Here is a 22,142-nt window from a genome sequence, read left to right on the forward strand (position 1 = left end):
GCCCAGGGGCTGATATTCACTACCCTCCAAGACAAGGCTGCTGTATCCACTTGGTGCCAGTCCCAGGCAGTTATCAAAGCCAGCACCAGGAAAAGATAGTGTGGGCTCAGGATTCATCAGCCGGTGGTTTCCAAAGGGGAACCTCAACCCAAACACTTTCAGATAAGGTGCCTGCGCCCAGGGAAGATAAAAGGAGAAGAGGTGCAGACATTTTTCTTGTTGGTTTTTGCAGCAGAGAGGTTAAACCACCTGACAGGTGGTTATTCTCTGCATCCTCACATATTAAATATTCACAAACAAAAATCATATCTTCCAAAAAAAGAATCATATATTGCTACCTGGGGGAAAAAAATGACAGTTAAAATACTGCATTTGTTTGAAATACAGCCTGGGGGACAAAGAGTTCATTATGTTGCTGCGAACTGAGGACAGTGTGGAGTCTTAATTAGGGAAAAGGCTAAGGGGAACAGGGGAAAAAGCTGTTAAATTAAAGTCTTAATTAGGGAAAGGCTAAAGGGAACAGGGGAAAGCAGAAAGATAAAGCAAAAAAGCAATAAATCTGCCTATCTTCATGTACAGAGAATTTAAACAAAAGAGAATGCAGGTAAGTTACGGGTCTAACTTTGTTTTTTTTCTTTTTTTCTTTTTTTTTTTTGAGACAGAGTCTCGCTCTGTCGCCCAGACTGGAGTGCAGTGGCGCGATCTCAGTTCACTGCAACCTCCGCCTCATGGGTTCAAGCGATTCTCCTGCCTTAGCCTCTTGAGTAGCTGAGATTACAGGCATGTGACACTACGTCTGGCTAATTTTTGTATTTTTAGTAGAGAAGGGGTTTCGCCATCTTGGCCAGGCTGGTCTGGAACTCCTGTACATGTCTAACTTTCTTTATGGCCCAAGACATGGCCTTCTTGCCCAGATAACACACTTAATTCATAGACTTCCTGCTCACCATCAAACGCCTCAATTTATCAATTTATCAAACACCGGGGCTGACAGAGGAATGCAAGTTAAGCTCCTTGCTGCCTTGGCACCGTGCTGCCTTGGCACTATCAATCAGCCCAAGTTCCATTCTATAAAATCGCCCGCAAGCCTCTGCTTCTCTCCTGCAGGCTTCCCATGGCCTCCCTTGCGACGGATTTTCCTACTTTTGCTAATAACTTTACCTACAACTGTCTTAGTAAAAATTCTTTTACCCCGGCGTTACCGGCCCAGATAGCAGTCGTTCCCCTGTGACAGAGAGGAAGTCAGCTTTATGAAATGCAGGGCAAAATCTGGAAATCTAGGGATTTACTGCCAGCCCCAGGAGTTAGGGTGAGGGGACAAGATAAGGCACTAGACACCTGCCTTCCCAAACCTTTGAAGACTCAGAGGGACACCGGTCCCCTTTGGGAAGAAAACAGAGACTGAGGATCCCACAGATCACAGCTCCCCCCGCACACGAACCCCACACACGAGTGGGGATTCCCCCCATGACCCTTCCGTGACCCTCCCTCAATCCTGGGGAGACGCGGGGCTGCGGGCGCGGAGCTGCCCTGAGAGGGCTCCGAGGCCGGGACCGCAGTCGCCGCGCAGGGACCGGACAGGACGCCCGGGGTCCCGGCTGCCAGCCCAGCCTCACTCTGCGGCTGAGGGGACCGAGGGCCGAGCTGCGCCAGGGGGACTCCGGTCCCAGACCCCGGAGCTGACGGCGGGGGAGGCCCACGTTCGTCGCGGCCGGTTCTGGACAGTTCCAACCAGCCCTTTCCCACTTTTGGGACGCCTGACCCCTGCACACGCACCATTTCCCAGCTTCCGGGATGTTCCAGGGTCCTCCCTCTGCCTCCCGCTGCCAGTGCAGGTCCCACTGTGACAGAGGCTGCCACAGACGTTCCAGGGCGTCTCTCAGCGACTAAGGCTACACAGACATTCCAAGGCGTCTCTCAGCGACTGAGGCTAGAGCTGAGCGCAGGGGCATGAAGACGCCGCGGGCTCTTTGAACCTCGCACCCTACTCCCAGCCGCGCGCCTGATTGACAATTCCCACGACCCCGCCCCATAGCTCTGATTGGATAGGGCTCCAGGTCCCGCCCCCTGGGCACTGAGTGACAGAAGAAGCGATCACGCAGTGCTGCGTAGAGCGGGATGAACGAGTTCCAGGCACAGCCCTTGACAGGGCAGGCTTCCTCCCTGGGCTGTCCTGATCCCTCCCAGGGAACATCTGCATTTATGCAGAATTACCTGCCCGTACTCAGCAGGCCCTTACTGCCTTTTCCTCCTGGAGGAGTCACAAGTGTTTTGCAGGGAATCCCAGACCCACAGTCCAGTGGAGCCATTCCCCTGGCCTCAGAGCAGAGGGGAGCCCAAGGCCACACAGGCCACACTGCAGCAGGAGTGTGGCATCAGGATTTGAGGATGAGACTCTTGGCGGCAAGGTCAAGCCTTCCTCTCTCACCTTGCCTCTCAATCTACTCATTTTCAGCCAAGGAAATAAAAACAAGTTAAGAACGGTATTAAAATATCAAATGTGTGGAAGAACTGAAATCACATGGCAGCAACAAATGAATGCATGAATCAAAACAGAAATGAATCAAAACAGAAAAAAAAAGCAAAAACTTGAACTAGTGCAGATAAGCAGCCTGCTGCCCTCATACTTCACAAGCAAACGTCCCATTCAGGAGGCTAAACATATGCCCAGACTTGGCAGCCAGACTCTTAACTGTTGAAATGGAACCCCAGAGTGAACCAAAACCTGGTGATGAGACTGGGACACTGAAGGATTTGACTCTGGGAGCTCAACATACTTCCCTGTGCCCTCTGCAGAGTGTGGAAATGCCCCCACCGTCAAGACGTGCATTTTCACCAACAGGAAAGTTTCATGTCAAGTTAGTTTAAGGGCCCGGGGCGGTGGCTCACGCCTGTAATCCCAGCACTTTGGGAGGCCGAGGCGGGTGAATCACCTGAGGTCACCAGTTGGAGACCAGCCTGGCCAACATGGTGAAACCCCATCTCTACTAAAAATACAAAAATTAGCTGGGCGTGGTGGCGGGCACCTGTAATCCCAGCTACTCAGGAGGCTGAGGCAGGAGAATCACTTGAACCTGGGAAGCAGAGGTTGCAGTGAGCCGAGATCGCGCCACAGCATTCCAGCCTGGGTGACAGAGTGAGACCTGGTCTCAAAAAAAAAAAAAAAAAAAAAAAAAAAGGTTACTTTAAGGTACTGACCTACATAAACTGTCAAATTCATAAACCCTTTACCCAGATTTTCCTAACACATAAATGGTAAATTCTGATTCTATGTGCAGCTTCGTGCTACATGCAGGTGAGCGCAGGCTGCTGAGGAAGCACCAAAGGGGGCTCCATTTCCCTCCCTTTGCAGCCTTCAGAATGGGCTCGGTGTAGTCACTGGTTCAAACTCTGCTGCCCACTCCAGGTGGCTGGGGCTCAGAAAACAATACCCCAAAAAGAAGACCTTGGAAGAAGCCTCAGAAGCAAAAGTTTTTTCTCCACAGAGGGCAGAGGAAAAACTTAGTCCCATTCTTGGGACTCTTCTATCCAAGGCTTACTCTTACTCTATCCAAGTCTTACTCTTCTATCCAAGGCTAGCCTTAGAAACTAGAATCTCTCTTCTCCAAAGTGGGTCATAGAATCCAGAACCCTTTTCCTCTAAATCCAGCATAAAATCAAAACATATTACTCTAACTTTCCATTGTCCTTTCTGTGTAAAAACTGGCCATAAGCAAATTAACTGTCCAACTTTGTTTGATTGCAGGTCAGGGGTGGCCCTGGGGCTTCCCTGGGCCACATTGGAAGAAGATGAATCATCTTGGGCCACATATAAAATACACTAACAATAGCTGATGAGCTTAAAAAAATATAGGAAAAACAAAAATTCCTGATGTTTTAAGAAAGATCATGAATTTGTGTTGGGCTGCATCCAAAGCCTTCCGGGCCATGGGTTGGACAAGCTTGCTGTAGGTCATAAGACCCTCCATTTCAGAGTGGGTCCTGCTCATACCCAGAAGGAAGGAATGCATGCTCAGAAAGGCCAAGAACAATCTAGACACAGGCCTTGTTGGGTTTCCCCACTCAGTCTGTTAGCATTGGATTATACTCTTTCAGTCTAATCATATTTCTACACAGCTGTCCATACATTAAGCCTAAGCATAAAAATGAACAATTTCCTTTGTATCTCTGGGTCTTCATTCTGAAGCTTCCCGGATATACGCATTAAATAAAATTTGTATGCTTTTCCTCCAATTAATCTGCATTCTCTCCAATTAATTCAGCAAAACATCAGAGGGCAAAAGGGAACGTTCCCCATGGTCTCTGTAAGAGTCTTCACTTGCTTCTCACCAGCACTGATGAGTTAACTGAGACAAAGACCCTCAATTCCTCTGTTTGAATAAAAAATTGGCAGAGTCTTGGGTTTCTTCCTGTGTTTATATATAAACTAGAGGCAAATATATATATATAAGATATTTAATAGGGATTTGGAAACTGGTAAATGGACTGGGCATGTTGCCTTGGGCCTGCAATCCCAGCACTTTGGGAGGCAGGGGCAGGAGGATTGCTTGAGCCCAGGAATTGAAGACCAGTCTGGGCAACACAGGGAGATCCTGTTTCCTCAAAAACAAAACAAGGCTGGGTGCGGTGGCTCACACCTGCAATCCCAACACTTTGGGAGGCCGAGGCGGGCAGATCACAACATCAGGAGTTCAAGACCAGCCTGACCAACACGGTGAAACCCTGTCTCTACTAAAAATACTAAAAATTAGCTGGGCATGGTGGTGCGTGCCTGTAATCCCAGCTACTCAGGAGGCTGAGGCAGGAGAATTGCTTGAACCTGGGAGGTGGAGGTTGCGGTGAGCCAAGATTGCACCATTGCACTCCAGTTTGGGCAACAGAGCGAGGCTCCATCTCAAAAACAAACAAATAAACAAAACCAAATGGTAAATAATTATTCCTTTGAGAAACAAACATGCTAACAAACATTATTTTTACCTTAGCAAACTGTGGTGTAAAACAACTAATTAAATGTGAGCTCTCCTCTCTCCTTGGCTTCAGTCACTCCCTGACCTTCACAGTTCGGGGCTGACATCATGTGCTCTGTGCCTGGGGATGGACACGTCCCATGTATCCATCTGAAACCCCCTCTCAACCCCAGCCCACACCATTGACCCACACAATCATATCTGTATCTAAATCCTAAGCATTGTATAAATACTTTTTCCTTTCAAGCAAACTGGCCCAGGTTGAATTCACCTGTGGTTCTCATGCCCACAGTTTCATTTATTCATTTGAAACAGTCTTCCCAGATAGTAATGTCTTGGGTGAGGACACATCCATTTTATTTGCTTCTGTTCTTCTTAACCTATGTCACTATCTGCTCAGTGAGGGCACAGACAGAATATTCTAAGTGACTATTAGAATACTGCTGTAAATACTGGAGGTCTCAGCACAACCCTGAGAAATCCGCACCAGAGAAAGGATGTGTGAATATTAATGCCACCCCTTACCACAACAGTTAGCTTATTTTTCTTTTTCTTATTTTTTTTTTTTTTTTTTTTGAGACAGGCTCTCGTTCTATCACCTACACTGGAATGCAGTAGCGCCATCATGGCTCACTGCAGCCTCAACCTCCCGGGCTCAAGCAATCCTCCTACCTCAGCCTCTCAAGAGGCTGGGACTGCAGGCATGTCCCACCACGCCTGGCTAATTTTTGTATTTTTTTGTAAAGATAGGGTTTCACCGTGTTGGCCAGGCTGGTCTAAACTCTTAGACTCAGATGACCCACCCACCTTGACCTCCCAGACTGCTGGAATTACAGGTGTGAGCCACGCTGTCTGGCCATTTTATTTTCCTTTCTGGAAAAAGGCCTTTAAAAATGGTTTTCCAGTTTTCCGGGGTACTTTCATATACAGCAATACAGATTATATAAGTAAACATAACACCATTCAATTTGGTTTCATTTATGTTTCAACTTTTCAACAGTTAAGAAATCAAAACATTCTGTCAACCTTAATTGGATCTCCCTGAATCTAAAAAGTGCAAGGAAAAAAATTCTACAAATAAAAACATGTAAGAGTCACTGAGGTGGTATGAAGAACCCTGAGAAGGTGACATTTAATGTGAGACATGAAATAATATATTAGTGTAAAAACTTAGGGCAAAGCCAGGTGCAGTGGTTCATGCCTGTTAGCTCTGCCCTTTGAGAGGCCAAGGCTAGAAGTTCAAGACCAGCCTGGGGAACAGAGTAAAACCACCATGTCTACCAATAAATAAATAAATAAATAAATAAAAATGAGCTGAGCATGGTGGCATAGACCTGTATTCCTAGCTATTCAGGAGGCTGAGGCAGGAGGATCACTTGAGTCTAGGAGGTCAAGACTGGAGTGAGCTATGATCACACCGCTGCACTCCAGCTTTGGCAACAGAGTGAGACACTGTCTGAAAAAGAAAGAAAGGAAAGAAAACAAACAAAAAAATCCCTCAGGGCAGAGGATTCAGGGTAGATGGCAGGGTACCACGCATAAAGGAGCTGTCTCCCCACCTAGACAACAGTTTTACTGGCAGAATCTGTCTGATGGAGTTATTTTATTTATTTTTATATTTTGAGACAGAGTCTTGCTCTGACGCCCAGGCTGGAGAGCAGTGGCACGATCTCAGCTCACTGCAACCTCCACCTCCTGGGCTCAAGTGATTCTTGTGCCTCAGCCTCCTGAGTAGCTGGGATTACAGGTGTGTGCCACCATATCCAGTTAATTTTTTGCATTTTTAGTAGAGATGGGGTTTCGTTATGTTGGCCAGGCTGGTCTTGGACTCCTGAACTCAAGCGATCCACCTGCCTCGGAAAGAGCTGGGATTGCAGGTGTGAGGCACCATGCCCGGCTTGATGGAGCTATTTTAAAACACTACAGTTGGCTGAGTGCAGTGGCTCATGCCTGTAATCCCAGCACTTTGGGAGGCCGAGGTGGGAGGATCACCTGAGGTCAGGAGTTTGAGACCAGCCTGACCAACATGGAGAAACCCTGTCTCTATAAAAATACAAAATTAGCCAGGCGTGGTGGCGCATGCCTGTAATCCCAGCTACTTGGGAGGCTGAGTCAGGAGAATCGCTTGAACCTGGGAGGTGGAGGTTGCGGTGAGCCGAGATCATGCCATTGCACTCCAGCCTGGGCAACAAGAGTGAGACTCCATCTCAAACAAAACAACACAACACACTACAGTCTATTGAAGCCTTGAAAATTCCAGACAATGATTTGAATGGTAAACTGTGGTTAATTGTGGCCATTTCAACATTCAGCATAGGACCAGCTGGCCTTCTCCCCACTACCTCTGTTGCAGGCAGCCATGCACATGTATTTTCCTCCAATGTGGCACTGGGTTCTCTCAGGAGTGTGGCTATGAACTCTAGTGCTGCCATGACGGGGCTCCAGGACATCTCGTTGTGATGTTTACAGTGTGCTTTCCATGGGACACTTCATTCTGGTGAAGGGCCTAATGTTTAAATGTCAATCAGTGACCAGGTGTCCCTCACAGGAAACTTGGTTATACTGGCCAATGTCCTTGTGGCTCTTGCCTGACCTGCATCCAGTTAATTTCTTTTTCTTTTTTGAGATGGAGTCTCGCTCTGTCACCCTGGCTGGAGTGCAATGGCGTGATCTCAGCTCACTGCAACCTCTGTCTCCTGGGTTCAAGCGATTCTCCTGCCTCAGCCTCCCAAGTAGCTGGGATTACAGGCACCCGCCACTACGCCCGGCTAATTTTTGTATTTTTAGTAGAGGCAGGGTTTTACCATGTTAGTCAGGCTGGTCTCAAACTCCTGACCTCAGGTGAGCCACCCACCTCGGCCTCCCAAATTGCTGGGATTACAGGCATGACCCACCGTGCCTGGCCAGCATCTAGTTAATTTCTATCAAAATAGCCACTCTATACAGAGCCTTGACCTGGAAATAAGTTGGAATTAAGTGTAGCAGTCAGGTGAGACATGTAGGAGGGCATTGAGCAGGCCAATATATGCACTGTGGGAGTTTCAGAAGGAGGAGAGAGAGAAGGTGAAGGGAGAATATTTTGAGAAATAATGGAAGAACACATTCTAAATTAAGTGAAAGCCATGGATGTAGATATCCAAGAAGCTCAACGAACTCTAAGTAGGATGAATGCAAAGAGAAACGTGTAAATGCACATTATACTAAAGCTGTCAAAAGCCAAGGACACAAAAGAGAATCTTGAAAGCAGCAAAAAAGAAGTGATTCATCACATATAAATGATCCTCCATAAGATCAGTAGATTTCTCATGAGAAATGTTGGAGACCAGAAAATAGTGGGCAGATGTTAATCAAAGTGCTAAAAGAAAAAAAAAAAAATAGGCCGGGCGCGGTGGCTCACGCCTGTAATCCCAGCACTTTGGAAGGCTGAGGCGGGCAGGTCATGAGGTCAGGAGATCGAGACCATCCTGGCTAACACGGTGAAACTCCGTCTCTACTAAAAAAATACAAAAAATTAGCCAGGCACAGTGGCGGGCGCCTGTAGTCCCAGCTACTCGGGAGGCTGAGGCAGGAAAATGGCGTGAACCCGGGAGGCGGAGCTTGCAGTGAGCCGAGATAGCGCCACTGCACTCCGGCCTGAGCAAAAGAGTGAGATTCTGTCTCAAAAAAAAAAAAAAAAAATGTGGCCAGGTGCGGTGGCTCACATCTGTAATCCCAGCACTTTGGGAGGCCGACACGGGCAGATACCTTGAGGTAAGGAGTTTCAGGTCAGCCAGGCCAACGTGGCAAAACCCGTCTCTACAGAAAATACAAAAATTAGCCAGGAATGGTGGCATATGCCTGTAATCCTAGCTATCCAGGAAGCTGAGGCAGAAGGATCGCTTGAACCCATGAGGCGGAGGTTGCAGTGAGCCAAGATCATGCCACTGCATTCCAGCCTGGGCAACAGAGTGAGACTCTGTCTCGAAAAGAAAAAAAGAAGAAGAAAAGATAAAAAAATGTAACCAGGCATATAGTCACAGCTACTCAGGAGACTGAGGTAGGATCACTTCGGCTTAGGAGTTCAAGATCAGCCTGGGCAATATAGTGAGACCCTATGTCAAACATAAAAACAAAAACAGTCAGCTGGACATGGTGGCTCATGCCTGTAATCCCAGCACTTTGGGAGGACAAGGCAGGCGGATCTTTTGAGGTCAGGAGTTCAAGACCATCCTGGCCAACGTGGTGAAACCCTGTCTCTACTGAAAAAATACAAAATTGGCCAGGTGCGGTGGGCAAGCCTGTAGTCCCAGCTACTCGGGAGGCTGAGACAAGAGAATCACTGGAACCTGAGAGGAAGAGGTTGCAGTGAGCCAAGATTGCACCACTGCACTCCAGTTTGGGCGACAGAGTAAGACTCCATCTCAAAAAAAAAAAAAAGTCAACTAAGAATCCAATATCTGTCAATACTGTTTTTCAAAAGTGAGAAAATAATTAAGACATGCCCACATGAAAAAACTGAGGTAGTTTTAAAAATTATTATTAGATGTGCTCTGTGAGAAATGCAGAGTATTTTGCAGTTTGAAATAAAAGAACATTGGGCAAAAAAAAAAAAAAAAAAAAAGAACACTGGACGGTATCTGGAAGGTGTAGGTGGAAATAAAGATCTTAGTAAAAAGAAATACATGGACAATTATAAAAGCTAGTATTTTTATTTATTTATTTAGGATAAGGTCTCACTTCCATGGCCCAAGATGCAGTGCAGTGGCACAATTTTGGCTCACCATAGCCTCGACCTCCTGGGTTCAGGTGATTCTCCCACTTCAGCCTCCTGAGTAGCTGGGATTACAGGTGCATGCCACCAGGCCTAGCTAATTTTTTGTATTTTCAGTAGATCTGCGGTTTTGCCATGTTGCCCAGGCTGGTCTTAAACTCCTGACCTCAAATGATCCGCCTGCCTCAGCCTCCCAAAGTGCTTGGATTACAGGCATGAGCCACTATGCCCAGCCTTAAGGGCTTTCTTATCATTGATTACTTTATATGAAAATGAATTAAGCTCACCAATAAAAAGGCAGAGATAGGCAGAATGGGTGAAAAATATGATCCAACTGTATTCTGCCTACTAGAAACTCATTTTAGATCTCAAGACACAAATAGGTTGAAAGGGAGGGCATGCAGAAAAATATTCCATGCAAATGTAATCCAAATAGAACAGGGGTGGCTACACCACTATCACACAAAATAGAATTTAAGCCAAAAACTGTTAAAGGAGACAAAGAAGAACACTATTTATAAAAGAGTCAATACATATAGAATATACAACAATTATTAACATACTTGCACTAAACAACAGAGGCCCAAAATAAATGAAGTAAACATTAACAGAAATGAAGAAGAAATGGAGAGTTCCATAGTAAGAGTTTGAGACTTCACACTACATTTTCAAGAATGGATAGAACAATCAGATAGAAGATCAATAAATAAACGAAATAACTTCAACAACACAATAAACAAAACAGAGAGACATAATGACATATACAAGCATACTCCACCCAATGACAGTAGAATACACATTCTGGTCAAGTGCACATGGAATGCTCTCTAAGACAGATCATAATTAAGACATAAAACACGAAAGCTCTTCAAACAATTCTAAAAACTGAGATAATAAGATGTATCTTTTTCTTTTTGAGACAGGGTCTTGCTCTGTCGCCTAAGTTGGAGTACAGTGGCATGACCACAGTTCACTGCAGCCTTGATTTCCCAGGCTTAAATAATCCTCGCACCTCAGCCTCCTAAGTATTTGGGACCACAGGCTGGTGTGCATGCCATCACACCTGGCTAATTTTTTCAAATTTTGTAGAGATGAGGTCTTACTATGTTGCCCAGGCTGGTCTTGACCTCCTGGGCTCAAGCAATCCTCCTACCTTGGCATCCCAAAGTGTTGGGATTACTGGCATGAGCCACCATATCTGGTCTCAAGTGTATATTTTTCAAATACAGTGAAATAAAACTACAGATTATTGGAAAAAAATACACAAATAACTGTAAATTAATTCACTCTTCAACAACCAATGGGTCAAATGAGAAATTGCAATAGAAAATACCTTAAGACCATGAGACTTTGTCTCAAAAAAAAAAAAAAAAAGGTTGGGGGTGGTGTCTCAAACCTGTAATCCCAAAAGTTTGAGAGACCAAGATGGGAGGACTGCTTGAGACCAGGAGTTTGAGACCAGCCTGGGCAACATAGTAAGACTCTATCTCTACAAAAAAAAAAAATTAAAAATTAGCCAGACGTGCACATGCACCTATAGCCCCAATTACTTGGGAGGCTGTGGCAAGAGGGTCACTTGAGCCCAGGAGTTGGAGGCTGCAGTGAGCCCTGATTAGGCCACTGCACTTCAGCCTGAATGACAGAGTGAGATCATGTCTCAAAATTTAAAAAAAAAAAAAAGAAAAGAAAAAGAGAAAATACCTTGAGACCACTGAAAACAAAAATCTAACACATCAGAACTTACGAGATGCAGCAATGGCAGTGCTAAGAGAAAATTTTATAGCTTTAAATACATTCATTACCTGGGCATGGTGGCTTACACCTGTAATCCCAGCACTTTGGGAGGCTGAGGCGGGTGGATCACGAGGTCAGGAGTTCAAGACCAGCCTGGCCAACATGGTGAAACCCTGTCTCTACTAAAAATACAAAAACTTATCCAGGTGTGGTGGCAGGCACCTGTAATCCCAGCTACTTGAGAGGCTGAGGCAGGAGAATCGCTTGAACCGAGGAGGCGAAGGTTGCAGTGAGCTGAGATCGTGTCACTGCCCTCCAGCCTGGGTGACAGAGTGAGACTCCGTCTCAAAAGGAAAAAAAAAAAAGCATTCACTGAAAATGAAGAAAGAACTCCAACAAGTATTCTAATTCTTCAGTTTAAGGAACTAGGAGAGGAAGAGCAAACTTCTTTAAAAAGGTAGTAGACAACTGGGTGTGGTGGTACATTCCTATAGTCCCAGCTGCTCAGGAGGCTGAGGGAGGAGCATTGCTTGAACCCAGGAATTCTAGGCTATAGTGCACCATAATCATGCCTGTGAATAGCCACTACACTCTAGCCCAAGCAACACAGCAGGACCCTGTCTTTAATATTTTTTAAAAGGCACTACAAAGAAGTAAATAATAAAGATTAGAGCAGAGATAAACCAAATAGAGAATATAAAAACAACAGACAATATTACTGACACCAAAAGTTGGTTTGTGGAAACAAAATGGAAGAAGAAACAAGTTCTAATTCATTTTGTGAGGCCAGCCTCACTTTGAGATGAAAGCCAAGACATTACAAGAGCAGAAAAACACTACAGAATATCTTTTATGAATATTGAAGCATAAATTCTTTTTTTTTTTTGAGACACAGTCTTGCTCTGTCACCCAGGCTGGAGTACAGTGGCGCAATCTCGGCTCACTGCAAGCTCCGCCTCCTGGGTTCATGCCATTCTCCTGCCTCAGCCTCCCGAGTATCTAGGACTACAGGCACCCGCCACCAAGCCCAGCTAATTTTTTGTATTTTTAGTAGAGATGGAGTTTCACCGTGTTAGCCAGGATGGTCTCGATCTCCTGATCTCATGATCCGCCCACCTCGGCCTCCCAAAGTGCTAGAATGACAGGTGTGAGCCACCGCGCCCGGCCTATTGAAGCATAAATTCTTAACAAAATACTGGCAAATGAACTTCAGCAGCATATTTAAAGGATTACAAATATGGAATCTGTTGGCCAGCAACAATGGCTCATGCCTGTAATCCCAGCACTTTCAGAGGCTGAGGTGGGCAGAGTGCTTGGGCCCAGGAATTTGAGACCAGCCTGGGCAACATGGCAAAACTCTGTCTCTACAAAAAATACAAAAATTAGTTGGGTGTGGCAGCATGTGCCTGTGGTCCCAGCTACCCGGGAGGCTGAGGCGGGAGTATCACCTGAGCCCGCACCACTCCATTCCAGCCTGGGCAACAGAGTGAGACATTGTCACAAAAAAAAAAAAAAAAAAAAGTGAGATTTATTCCCAGAATGCAAAAGTGGCTCAATATACAGCAATCAATGGAATGTACCACATTATGAAGAAAAGGCAAAAAAAAAATTTATCATCTCAAATGATACAGAAAAATAATTTGACAAAATTAAATACCTTATGTTCCTTTTAAAAAATACATTTGATAAACCAGGAATGGAAAGAAACTTCCTTAATAGGAAAAAAGTCATATATGAAAAACCGATAGGTAACATGGTCAATTTGAAAGACTGAAAGCCTTCCCTCTAATATCAAGAAGACAGGATGCCCACTTTCAACAGCTCTATCCAATATACTAATGGAAGTTATAGCTAGAGAAATAAGGTAAGAAAGAGAAATAAAAGGAATCCAAATTGGAGAAAAAGAAGTAAAATTATCTGTGTTTACAGATTACATGATTCTATATGGAGAAAACACTGAAGAGTCCAGAAGGGAAAAATAAAATTTTAGAGCTTATAAAACAAATGCAGCAATGTTGCAGAATATAAAATCAATACACAAAAATCAGCTGCCTTTCTGTAGACTAACAATGAATAAACAATCCAAAAAGAAAATTAAGAAAATAAGGCCAGGCACAGTGGCTCACACCTGTAATCCCAGCACTTTGGGAGGCCGAGGTGGGCAGATCACGAGGTCAGGAGATCAAGACCATCTTGGCTAACACGGTGAAACCCCATCTCTACTAAAAATACAAAAAATTAGCCGAGCGAGGTGGCGGGCACCTGTAGTTCCAGCTACTCGGGAGGCTGAGGCAGGAGAATGGCGTGAACCCGGGGGGTGGAGCCTGCAGTGAGCTGAGATCGCGCCACTGTACTCCAGCCTGGGTGACAGCAAGACTCCGTCTCAAAAAAAAAAAAAGAAAATTAAGAAAATAATTTTAGTTAAAAAAGCATCAAAAAAAGTAAAACACTTAAAAATAAATGAAACTAAGAAGTCAGTGATGTATACACTGAAAACTACAAAACATTCCTGAAGCAAATTAAAGAAGATAAATAAATAGAAAGATATCCCATGTTCATGGATTCCAAGACTTAACTATGGTTAAGATTAGAATACTACCAAAATCAATCTACAAAGTCAATGTGATCCCTATCAAAATCCTAACAGCCTCTTATACAGAAATAGAAAAGCCTATTCTAAAATTCATTTCAAATCTCTAGGGATCTCTAATAGCAAAATAATCTTGAAAAAAAACAATGTTGAGTAATTCACACTGCCTTATTTCAAAACTTACTACAAAGCTACAGTGATCAAAACAGTATGGTACCGGCATAAGGACAAACAAATAGGCCAATGGAATAGAATACACAGCCTAGAAATAAATGCTCATATATATGGTGAAATAATTTTTGACAAGAGTGCCAAGATCATTCTTTGATAGAAGGACAATCTTTCAAAAAATGGTGTTGGGAAAACTGGATATCTACATGCAAATAATAAAAGTGAACCATCACATTACATCATGTATAAACACTAACTTATATTTAATCAAAGACCTACACTTAAAAGCTTAAACTATAAAATACTTAGAAGAGGCTGGGTGCAGTGGTTCATGGCTGTAATCCCAGCACTCTGGGAGGCCGAGCAGATCACTTGAGGTCAGGAGTTGGAGACCAGCCTGGCCAACATGGTGAAACCTTGTCTCTACTAAAAATACAAAATTTAGACAGGCATGGTGGTGGGTGCCTGTAATCCCAGCTACTTGGCTAGGGAGGCTGAGGCACGAGAATCGCTTGAACCTGGGAAGTGGAAGTTGCACTGAGCCAAGATCATGCCCCTGCACTCCAGCCTGGGTGACAGAGGGAAATTACTTAGCAGAAAACATAAGGGGAAATTTCGTTAAATTTGGCAATGATTTATTGGATATGACATCTAAGGCACAGGCAACCAATAAAAGATAAACTGGACTACATTGAAATTAAAAACTTTTGCACACCAAAGGACAATCTCAAGATGAAAAGAAAACCTACAGAAAGGGAGAACACATCTGCATATCACATATCAAATAAGGGCTTAATATCTACAGTGCATAAAGAATTCCTACAACTCTCTTCCAAGCACTTGGGAGCTGAAAAAAAAAGAAATTTTCTAAATATTATAAATTTAAAATTTTAAATAAGAATTTCGATAACTCAACAACAAAACACAAATGACTCAATTTTAATATGAGCAAAGGATTTTAAAACAAACTGGTTCAAAAAATATATAAACAACCAACAAAAACAAAAACCAATGCTTATTATTATTGGTCATTAGGGAAATGCAAATCAAAACCACAATGAAAAACCAGTACAGAACCATTAATTGGCTACTATGAAAAAAAATACGACATAACCAGTATATGTGACAATGTGGAAAACAGAAACCCTTATGCATTGCTGGAGAGAATGTAAAACATTGTAGCCACTTTGTAAAGCAATATACCTGTTCCTGAAAAAGGTTTACACCAATTATTCTGTGAACCAGCAATTCCACTCCTAGGGATATATCCAAAAGAACTGAAAGCAGGGACTCACACAGACATGTACATACCATATCCACAGTGGCCTTATTGTTAGCAGCCAAATTATGACTGTGGAAACAACCCACATTTATCAACATAAAAATGGATAAACAAGGTATGCTTTAACCATACAGTGGAAATTTATTCAGACACAAAGCCAATGAGTTCCTGATACATGCTACCACATGGATAAACCTTGAAAACATTCTGCTAAGTGAAATAAGCCAGACATGGAAGGACACACGCATACTTCCACATATATCTCTCTCTATGAATAGTCAAATTCACAGACAGAGAAAGTAGAATGGAGATTATCAGTACTTTGGGGTAGGATGGAATAGGTTAATTACATATATGGAACACTAAGTAGATATAGCAAGTAGCACAGTAACATGTATAAAATGATCCCTTCCTGTGTGTATTCTAGTTTGTACCAGCACTGTAAAAGAGACTTCCAGATGGGCAGTTCCAGTGGTTAATGTTGGTAGTTCAAAGGGTAACATGCCCTCTAGGCAACATCGTGGAGGTCTATTTGAGATGTATTTCACTACAAGTTATTCCCATGAATACTCCGACGAAACAGCTCTTATCAAGGCCCCCAGTGACCAAATACTTGCCAAAATCTACAGTCAACCCTTTTTCCTTGCCTTATTCAAATTCTCAGTGAACTGTGACACAGCTGACCACTGTCCCCATATTGAAATACCTTCTTCTGGAGGCTTCCAGGAGAGGACACCCATGTTTTCCTCCTACTACTTCATTGGGTGTTGGAAACCATTATGGAGTGAGGAAGTCAATGATTTCAGGAGCTTCTCCACTATTGTTGCAGTATCAGGAATATCTCAAATGCTGCAAGGGAGCTTTGGTGGGGAAGACAATCTATGACATGCTTGAAGACTTTATTGAGGAACACATTGACAGAACAAGAGCACCGCCACCTTTATAACACCCCGCCATCCTAAGCTTTAAATTTCTATTTGGCCACCTGGCCAAAACTGAAAATGTCAGCCCCACCCATAACTTCAACAGAGCATAATGGCCCTAACTGTAACAGAACAGCCAGGACTTCCCCAACCCCTCCCTAACAGAATTTTGTTTCAAAGCACACTTCTCCACTGGGCCCTTTAAAAAAGCCTCAGGCTGTAAGAGAAGTTTGCACCTGGCCCTGCCGCTGGAAGCCCTTCTCAGGTTTACTCTCAATAAACCTGTCTCAACTGTTGAGACACCTTCTCATCTCTCCTTTCCTTAATCTTTCTATCCCAACACATATAAGAGAGCATAAATACTTACTAACAAGGAACTCGAAGATATACTGAAATTCTCTACAGATAATGATGATAATGATGATGCAGAAGACTTAGAAGAGGTAATATCAAAGATGTGACACTTGAAAAATTTGCAGCAGTTTTTGGGGCATCTACAGCCTCTGCAAGGTGAAAGTATTAAAGATTACAATCCTCGCAGGGCACTGTGGCTCATGCCTATAATCTCAGCACTTTGGGAGGCCGAGGTGGATCAGGGTGGATCACCTGAGGTCAGGGGTTCGAGACCAACCTGACCAACATGGTGAAACCCTGTCTCTACTAAAAATAAAAATTAGCCAGGCATGGTGGTGGGTGCCTGTAATCCCAGCTACTCTGGAGGCTGAGGCAGCAGAATCGCTTGAACCTGCGAGGTGGAGGTTGCAGTAAGTCGAGATCGCGCCACTGCATTCCAGACTGGGCAGTAAGAACGAAACTCAGTCTCAAATAATAAATAAATAAATAAATAAATAAATAAATAAATAAATAAATAAATAAAAATAAAAATAAAAATAAAATAAAGATTGCCATCCTCAAGTAAGATCCTTCAATGGAACAAAACCTGTGTGTCACCCGAGGGATAACATGCCAACAAACACTGCAAGGATATTTAAAGAAAAAGAACCAGCTTCCTACAACAACGTTTCTAACTAAATATCTGCAAATATGAAGACAAGATCCTTCAGTGTGTACACATCTTCAGCCCTCATGCTGAACAGATCCTGACATTAGTATTATTTAGTCTCTTCCAAACTCAGCATCTGCAATCAGAACCTGGTTCATCCAACACAGATGATCATCCTGACATCCTGTCAAGATTCATGTGAGCCTGATGTCTCACTGCTTATCTACAGTGCCACCCATCTAGTCACCTCAGTGAATCATATTAGGCACCATACTGTAATCATCATCATCCTTGGGTTATCAAGCAAGAAGGACCAGGATTTTCATTAAGTGTTAACACACAATTCCAGGTTATTAAATAAAAGCAATCTACAATTGTTGGAAAAAAAAGAAACTGTAGATTACAGGCTCATGCCTGTAATCCCAGCACTTTGGGAGACCGAGGCAGGCAGATCATCTGAGGTCAGGAGTTCAAGACCAGCCTGACCAATATGATGAAACCCCGTCTCTACTAAAAATACAAAAAAAAAAAAATTAGCTGGGCGTGGTGGCATGCACCTGTAATCCCAGCTACTCGGGAGGCTGAGACAGGAGAATTGCTTGAACCAGGGAGGCAGAGGATGCAGTGAGCTGAGATCGTGCCATTGCCCTCCAGCCTGGGCAACAAGAGTGAAACTCTGTCTTAAGAAAAAAAAAAAAAGGAAAAAGAAACTGTAACATTCTAGGTGACATGTACTATGTAAGCAGGCCTGTGATGGTTGGGTCTGTTCTCAACATTATAGGATTATTTTCATATCATGATTCTCTAAAAAAAAAAACAATAAAATGACTATTTACATAGCTTTTACAATGCATGAGGTATTTTAGTAACCTACTTTTTATTTTTACTTTTACAAAAGCTTTGGGTTGGTGAAAAATTAAGTAATCTAGGCATGATTTACGGGATGCAGGAGGATGTGGATAGGTTACATGCAAATGTCATTTTATAAAAGGGACACAGCATCTGTGGATGTAGGTATGCTTAGGGGGTCTGGAACCAATCCCCTGCATATGGTTAGGGGATAACCATATTCAAAAGAAACATCTTAAGGCTTTACCATGTGTTTGCATTCATGAGGCTTATCTCCTATGTGATTTCTTTCACATTTTTGAAATGAAATAAAATTAATGAATGCTTTCCCACATTTATAGAGTATCTCTCCAGTGAGTCCTTTTATGTCTGTGCAAGGAACTGAGAGAACTCAGTGCCTTCCCACATTCCTTACATTCATGCATCTTCTCTCCAGTGTGAATCCTTTCATGTCCTCGAAGGAAACGAGAACGAGTGAAGGCTTTACCACACTGTTGACATTCATAAGATTTCTTTCCAGTGTGAATTCTTTCATGTCGTAGAAGGCAAGTGAGCCAAGAGAAGGCTTTCCTGCATTCCTTACATTCATACGGCTTCTCTCCAGTGTGAATCCTTTCATGGACTTTTAAGTTACCAAAATGACTGAAGGCTTTCTTACATGTTTTACACTCATAAGGTTTTTCAGCTGTGTGAGTCCTTTTATGTTGAGAAAGGTATGTGAAACAACTGAATACTTTCCCACATTCCTTACACTCATATGGCTTCTCTCCGGTGTGAGTTGTTTCATGATTTTGAAAGGAATAGAAATCAATAAAGGCTTTCCCACATTTACATTTATAGGGTTTCTCTCCAGTATGAGTTGTTTCATGTCTTCGAAGGGAACTAGAAATACGGAAGGCTTTACCACATTCTTTACATTCATAGGGTTTCTCACCAGTATGAGTCCTTTCATGTCTTTGAAATACACTGGGATAAATGAAGGCTTTCCCACATACCTTGCATTTATGAGGTCCATCTCCAGTGTGCCTTATCATATGACTTCGAAAGCTTGAGCGATGAGATAACGCCTTCCCACACTGCTTGCATTCATAGGGTTTCTCTCCAGTGTGAGTTCTTTCATGACTTTGCAGTGAACTAGGACAATCGAAGCCTTTCCCACATATCTTACATTTATGAGGTCCATCTCCAGTGTGTACTATCATGTGCCTTTGAAAGCTTCCCAGATGATGAAATGCTTTCCCACATTGCTTACATTCATAGGGCTTCTCTCCAGTGTGAGTTCTTTCATGTATTCGAAGGGAACTGGAAACACTGAAGGCTCTTCCACATTGTTTACATTTATAGGGTTTTTCTCCAGTGTGAGTTCTTTCATGTCTTACATAGGAACTATAATCAGGGAAGGCTTTAGAACACTGCTTGCATTCATATGGTTTCTCCCCAGTGTGTGTTCTTTCATGTCTTAGATAGGAACTGTAAATAGGGAAGGCTTTAGAACACTGCTTACATTGATACGGTTTCTCACCAGTGTGAGTTCTTTCATGCATACGAAATAAACTAGGCCAAAAAAAGGATTTCCCACACAACTTACATATATAAGGTCCACCTCCACGTTGTACTATTATGTGTCTTCGAAGGTTTCCCGAAGAACTGAAGGTTTTCCCACATTCCTTACAATCATAGCGTTTCTTTCCAGTGTGAGGTCTTTCCTGTGTTTGAAAGGAGTGGTGATAATTGAAGGCTGTCCCACATTGTTTATGTGTATGTGGCTTCTCTCCATATTCCTGATGCTCATCTGGTTTGTGTCCAGCATCAAATGTGATATAGCAATTAAGGAATGAACAACCCATGATGACTTCTCCATGCACACTACTTTTACATGGATCTACTCCAGGAGTTTTTTCATTCACAGTATTATCTGGAATCTGGCTACTTTCACTGAATCTCTCTATGATATGACATCTGTAAAACATGAGAAGTATATTAATAAAGGTTTATTTATAAATGACTTTATATTTATTAGTAGGTACTGGATTTACATTTTTACATCATCATGCAACGTGTAGGCTTCATGCACTGCTCGAACGTGAAAGGACTGAATGTTGTACAAGATAACTCGACCCCAGCTGTTTTCTTGACAATGATAAACACATGGAATTCTTTTTTTTTGAGACAGAGTCTCGCTCTGTTGCCAGGCTGGAGTGCAGTGGCATGATCTCAGCTCACTGCAACCTCCGCCTCCCAGGTTCAAGTGTTTCTCCTGCCTCAGCCTCCCGAGTAACTGGGACTACAGGCATGTGCCACCACGCCCAGCTAATTTTTGTATTTTTAGTAGAAATGGGGTTTCACCATGTTGGCCAGGATGGTCTTGATCTCTTGACCTTGTGATCGCTCGCCTTGGCCTTCCAAAGTGCTGGGATTACAGTCATGAGCCATCGCGCCTGGCCGAATTCTTAATATTGTTTCTAAGGGAAATATTTTTGCAAACACTGAATGGTTACGTCACATTTAAGTATATGTTTCTGGAGAAAATTTTATAGGAATAAATAAGTTTATACTGGGCTTGTTCATTTTCTTTGCCTAGTTGTATAATTTCCTGTCATCCTAAGAACTACTCCACAGATATGTCTTTCTCTTGTAAGTGCAAATTACCTTAGGTTCCTCCTGGGATTTTTGTGCTGATCTTCAATGTTTGTGTCTTCCCATTTCATTCCTAAAAGGTGGACACAGAAAAAACACTGTAGATTATTATAAAATTCTAAAATCTACAAGATTTTATGTACAATGGAATCATGCATGATTCATTCACTGAATTATAGTTGACTCTTGAACAACATAGGTTTGTACCTCACAAGTCCACTTATTTTATTTTTTTTAAGATGGAGTCTCACTCTGTCACCCAGGCTGGAGTGCAATGGTGCAATCTTGGCTCACTACAACCTCCGCCTCCCAGGTTCAAGCCATTCTCCTGCCTCAGCCTCCCAAGTAGCTGGGACTACAGGTGTGCGCCACCACACCCAGATAATTTCTGGATTTTTAGTAGAGATGGGGTGTCAGGCAGGTTTTGAACTCCAGACCTCAGGTGATCTGCCCGCCTCGGCCTCCCAAAGTGCTGGGATTACAGGCGTGAGCCACCCACCTGGCTCACAAGTCCACTTATATATGAATTTTCTTCAGTCTCTGCTACCCCTGGGACACCAAGACCAATTCCTCCTCTTACTCAGCCTACTCAATGAGAAGACAATGAGGATGAAAACCTTTATGATGATCCATTTCAACTTAATGCACAGTAAATAAAGTTTATCTCCTTTAAGATTTTCTTAACATTTATTTTCTCTAGCTTACATTATTGTGAGAATATAGTATGCAATATATATGACAGACAATATATGTGTTAATCAATTGTTTTTGTGACCAATAAGGCTGCCAGTCAACTGAAGGTTAAGTTGTAGTGAACAAAAAGTTATATGAATATGTACAACTGGTTGGGGACCCGGCACCCCTTAACCCTGTGTTGTTGAAGGGTCAACTATATCCCCTTTCCGTATTTCAAATCATTCCACAGCATTGATGACCAAGAAAAAAATGTCTCTAATTGACTAAGTGAAGACATAATGTCATTTTTACCTATACAGTCCAGGTTCCTAATGGTTTCCCACATCACATCTCTGTACAGACTCTTCTGTGATGGACCCAGCAAAGCCCACTCTTCCCGGGTGAAGTTCACAGCCACATCCTCAAAGGCTACTGAATCCTGAAACATCCCATATATACAAAGAGGGAAAGTTGAGACTGATAGTACCAAAAATTTACACCCACTTCATAAACTCTGCATGATACTATTGTTTCTAAGCAATGATTCAATGACATGGTAAA

General features: G+C 43.1%; 2 protein-coding genes across 5 annotated transcripts in view; both read right to left on the reverse strand.

Annotated features, from left to right (window-relative positions):
- ZNF563 (zinc finger protein 563) overlaps window positions 1-17,940 on the reverse strand; it is a 31,653-nt gene extending 13,713 nt beyond the window's left edge. For 2 of the 4 annotated variants that reach the window (XM_063616116.1, XM_063616113.1), the window contains exon 1: window positions 1,777-2,016. In XM_063616116.1, the coding sequence (XP_063472186.1) occupies window positions 1,777-1,779 (3 nt within the window). In that variant the 5' untranslated portion in view covers window positions 1,780-2,016. Of the gene's footprint in view, window positions 1-1,776; window positions 2,017-16,200 lie in introns of those variants that run through there. The other 2 variants (XM_063616114.1, XM_063616115.1) reach the window with 2 other exon arrangements.
- Window positions 1-19,741, reverse strand: part of LOC129460881 (zinc finger protein 44) — a 91,352-nt gene extending 71,611 nt beyond the window's left edge. The window contains exon 1 of the mRNA XM_055239371.2: window positions 19,522-19,741. Within this exon, the coding sequence (XP_055095346.1) occupies window positions 19,522-19,641 (120 nt within the window). The 5' untranslated portion in view covers window positions 19,642-19,741. The remainder of the gene's footprint in view (window positions 1-19,521) is intronic.
- Between the last annotated feature and the right edge of the window lie 2,401 nt (window positions 19,742-22,142).

The sequence above is a fragment of the Symphalangus syndactylus genome, chromosome 13 (genome assembly GCF_028878055.3).
Source record: "Symphalangus syndactylus isolate Jambi chromosome 13, NHGRI_mSymSyn1-v2.1_pri, whole genome shotgun sequence".
Taxonomy (NCBI): Eukaryota; Metazoa; Chordata; class Mammalia; order Primates; family Hylobatidae; genus Symphalangus; species Symphalangus syndactylus.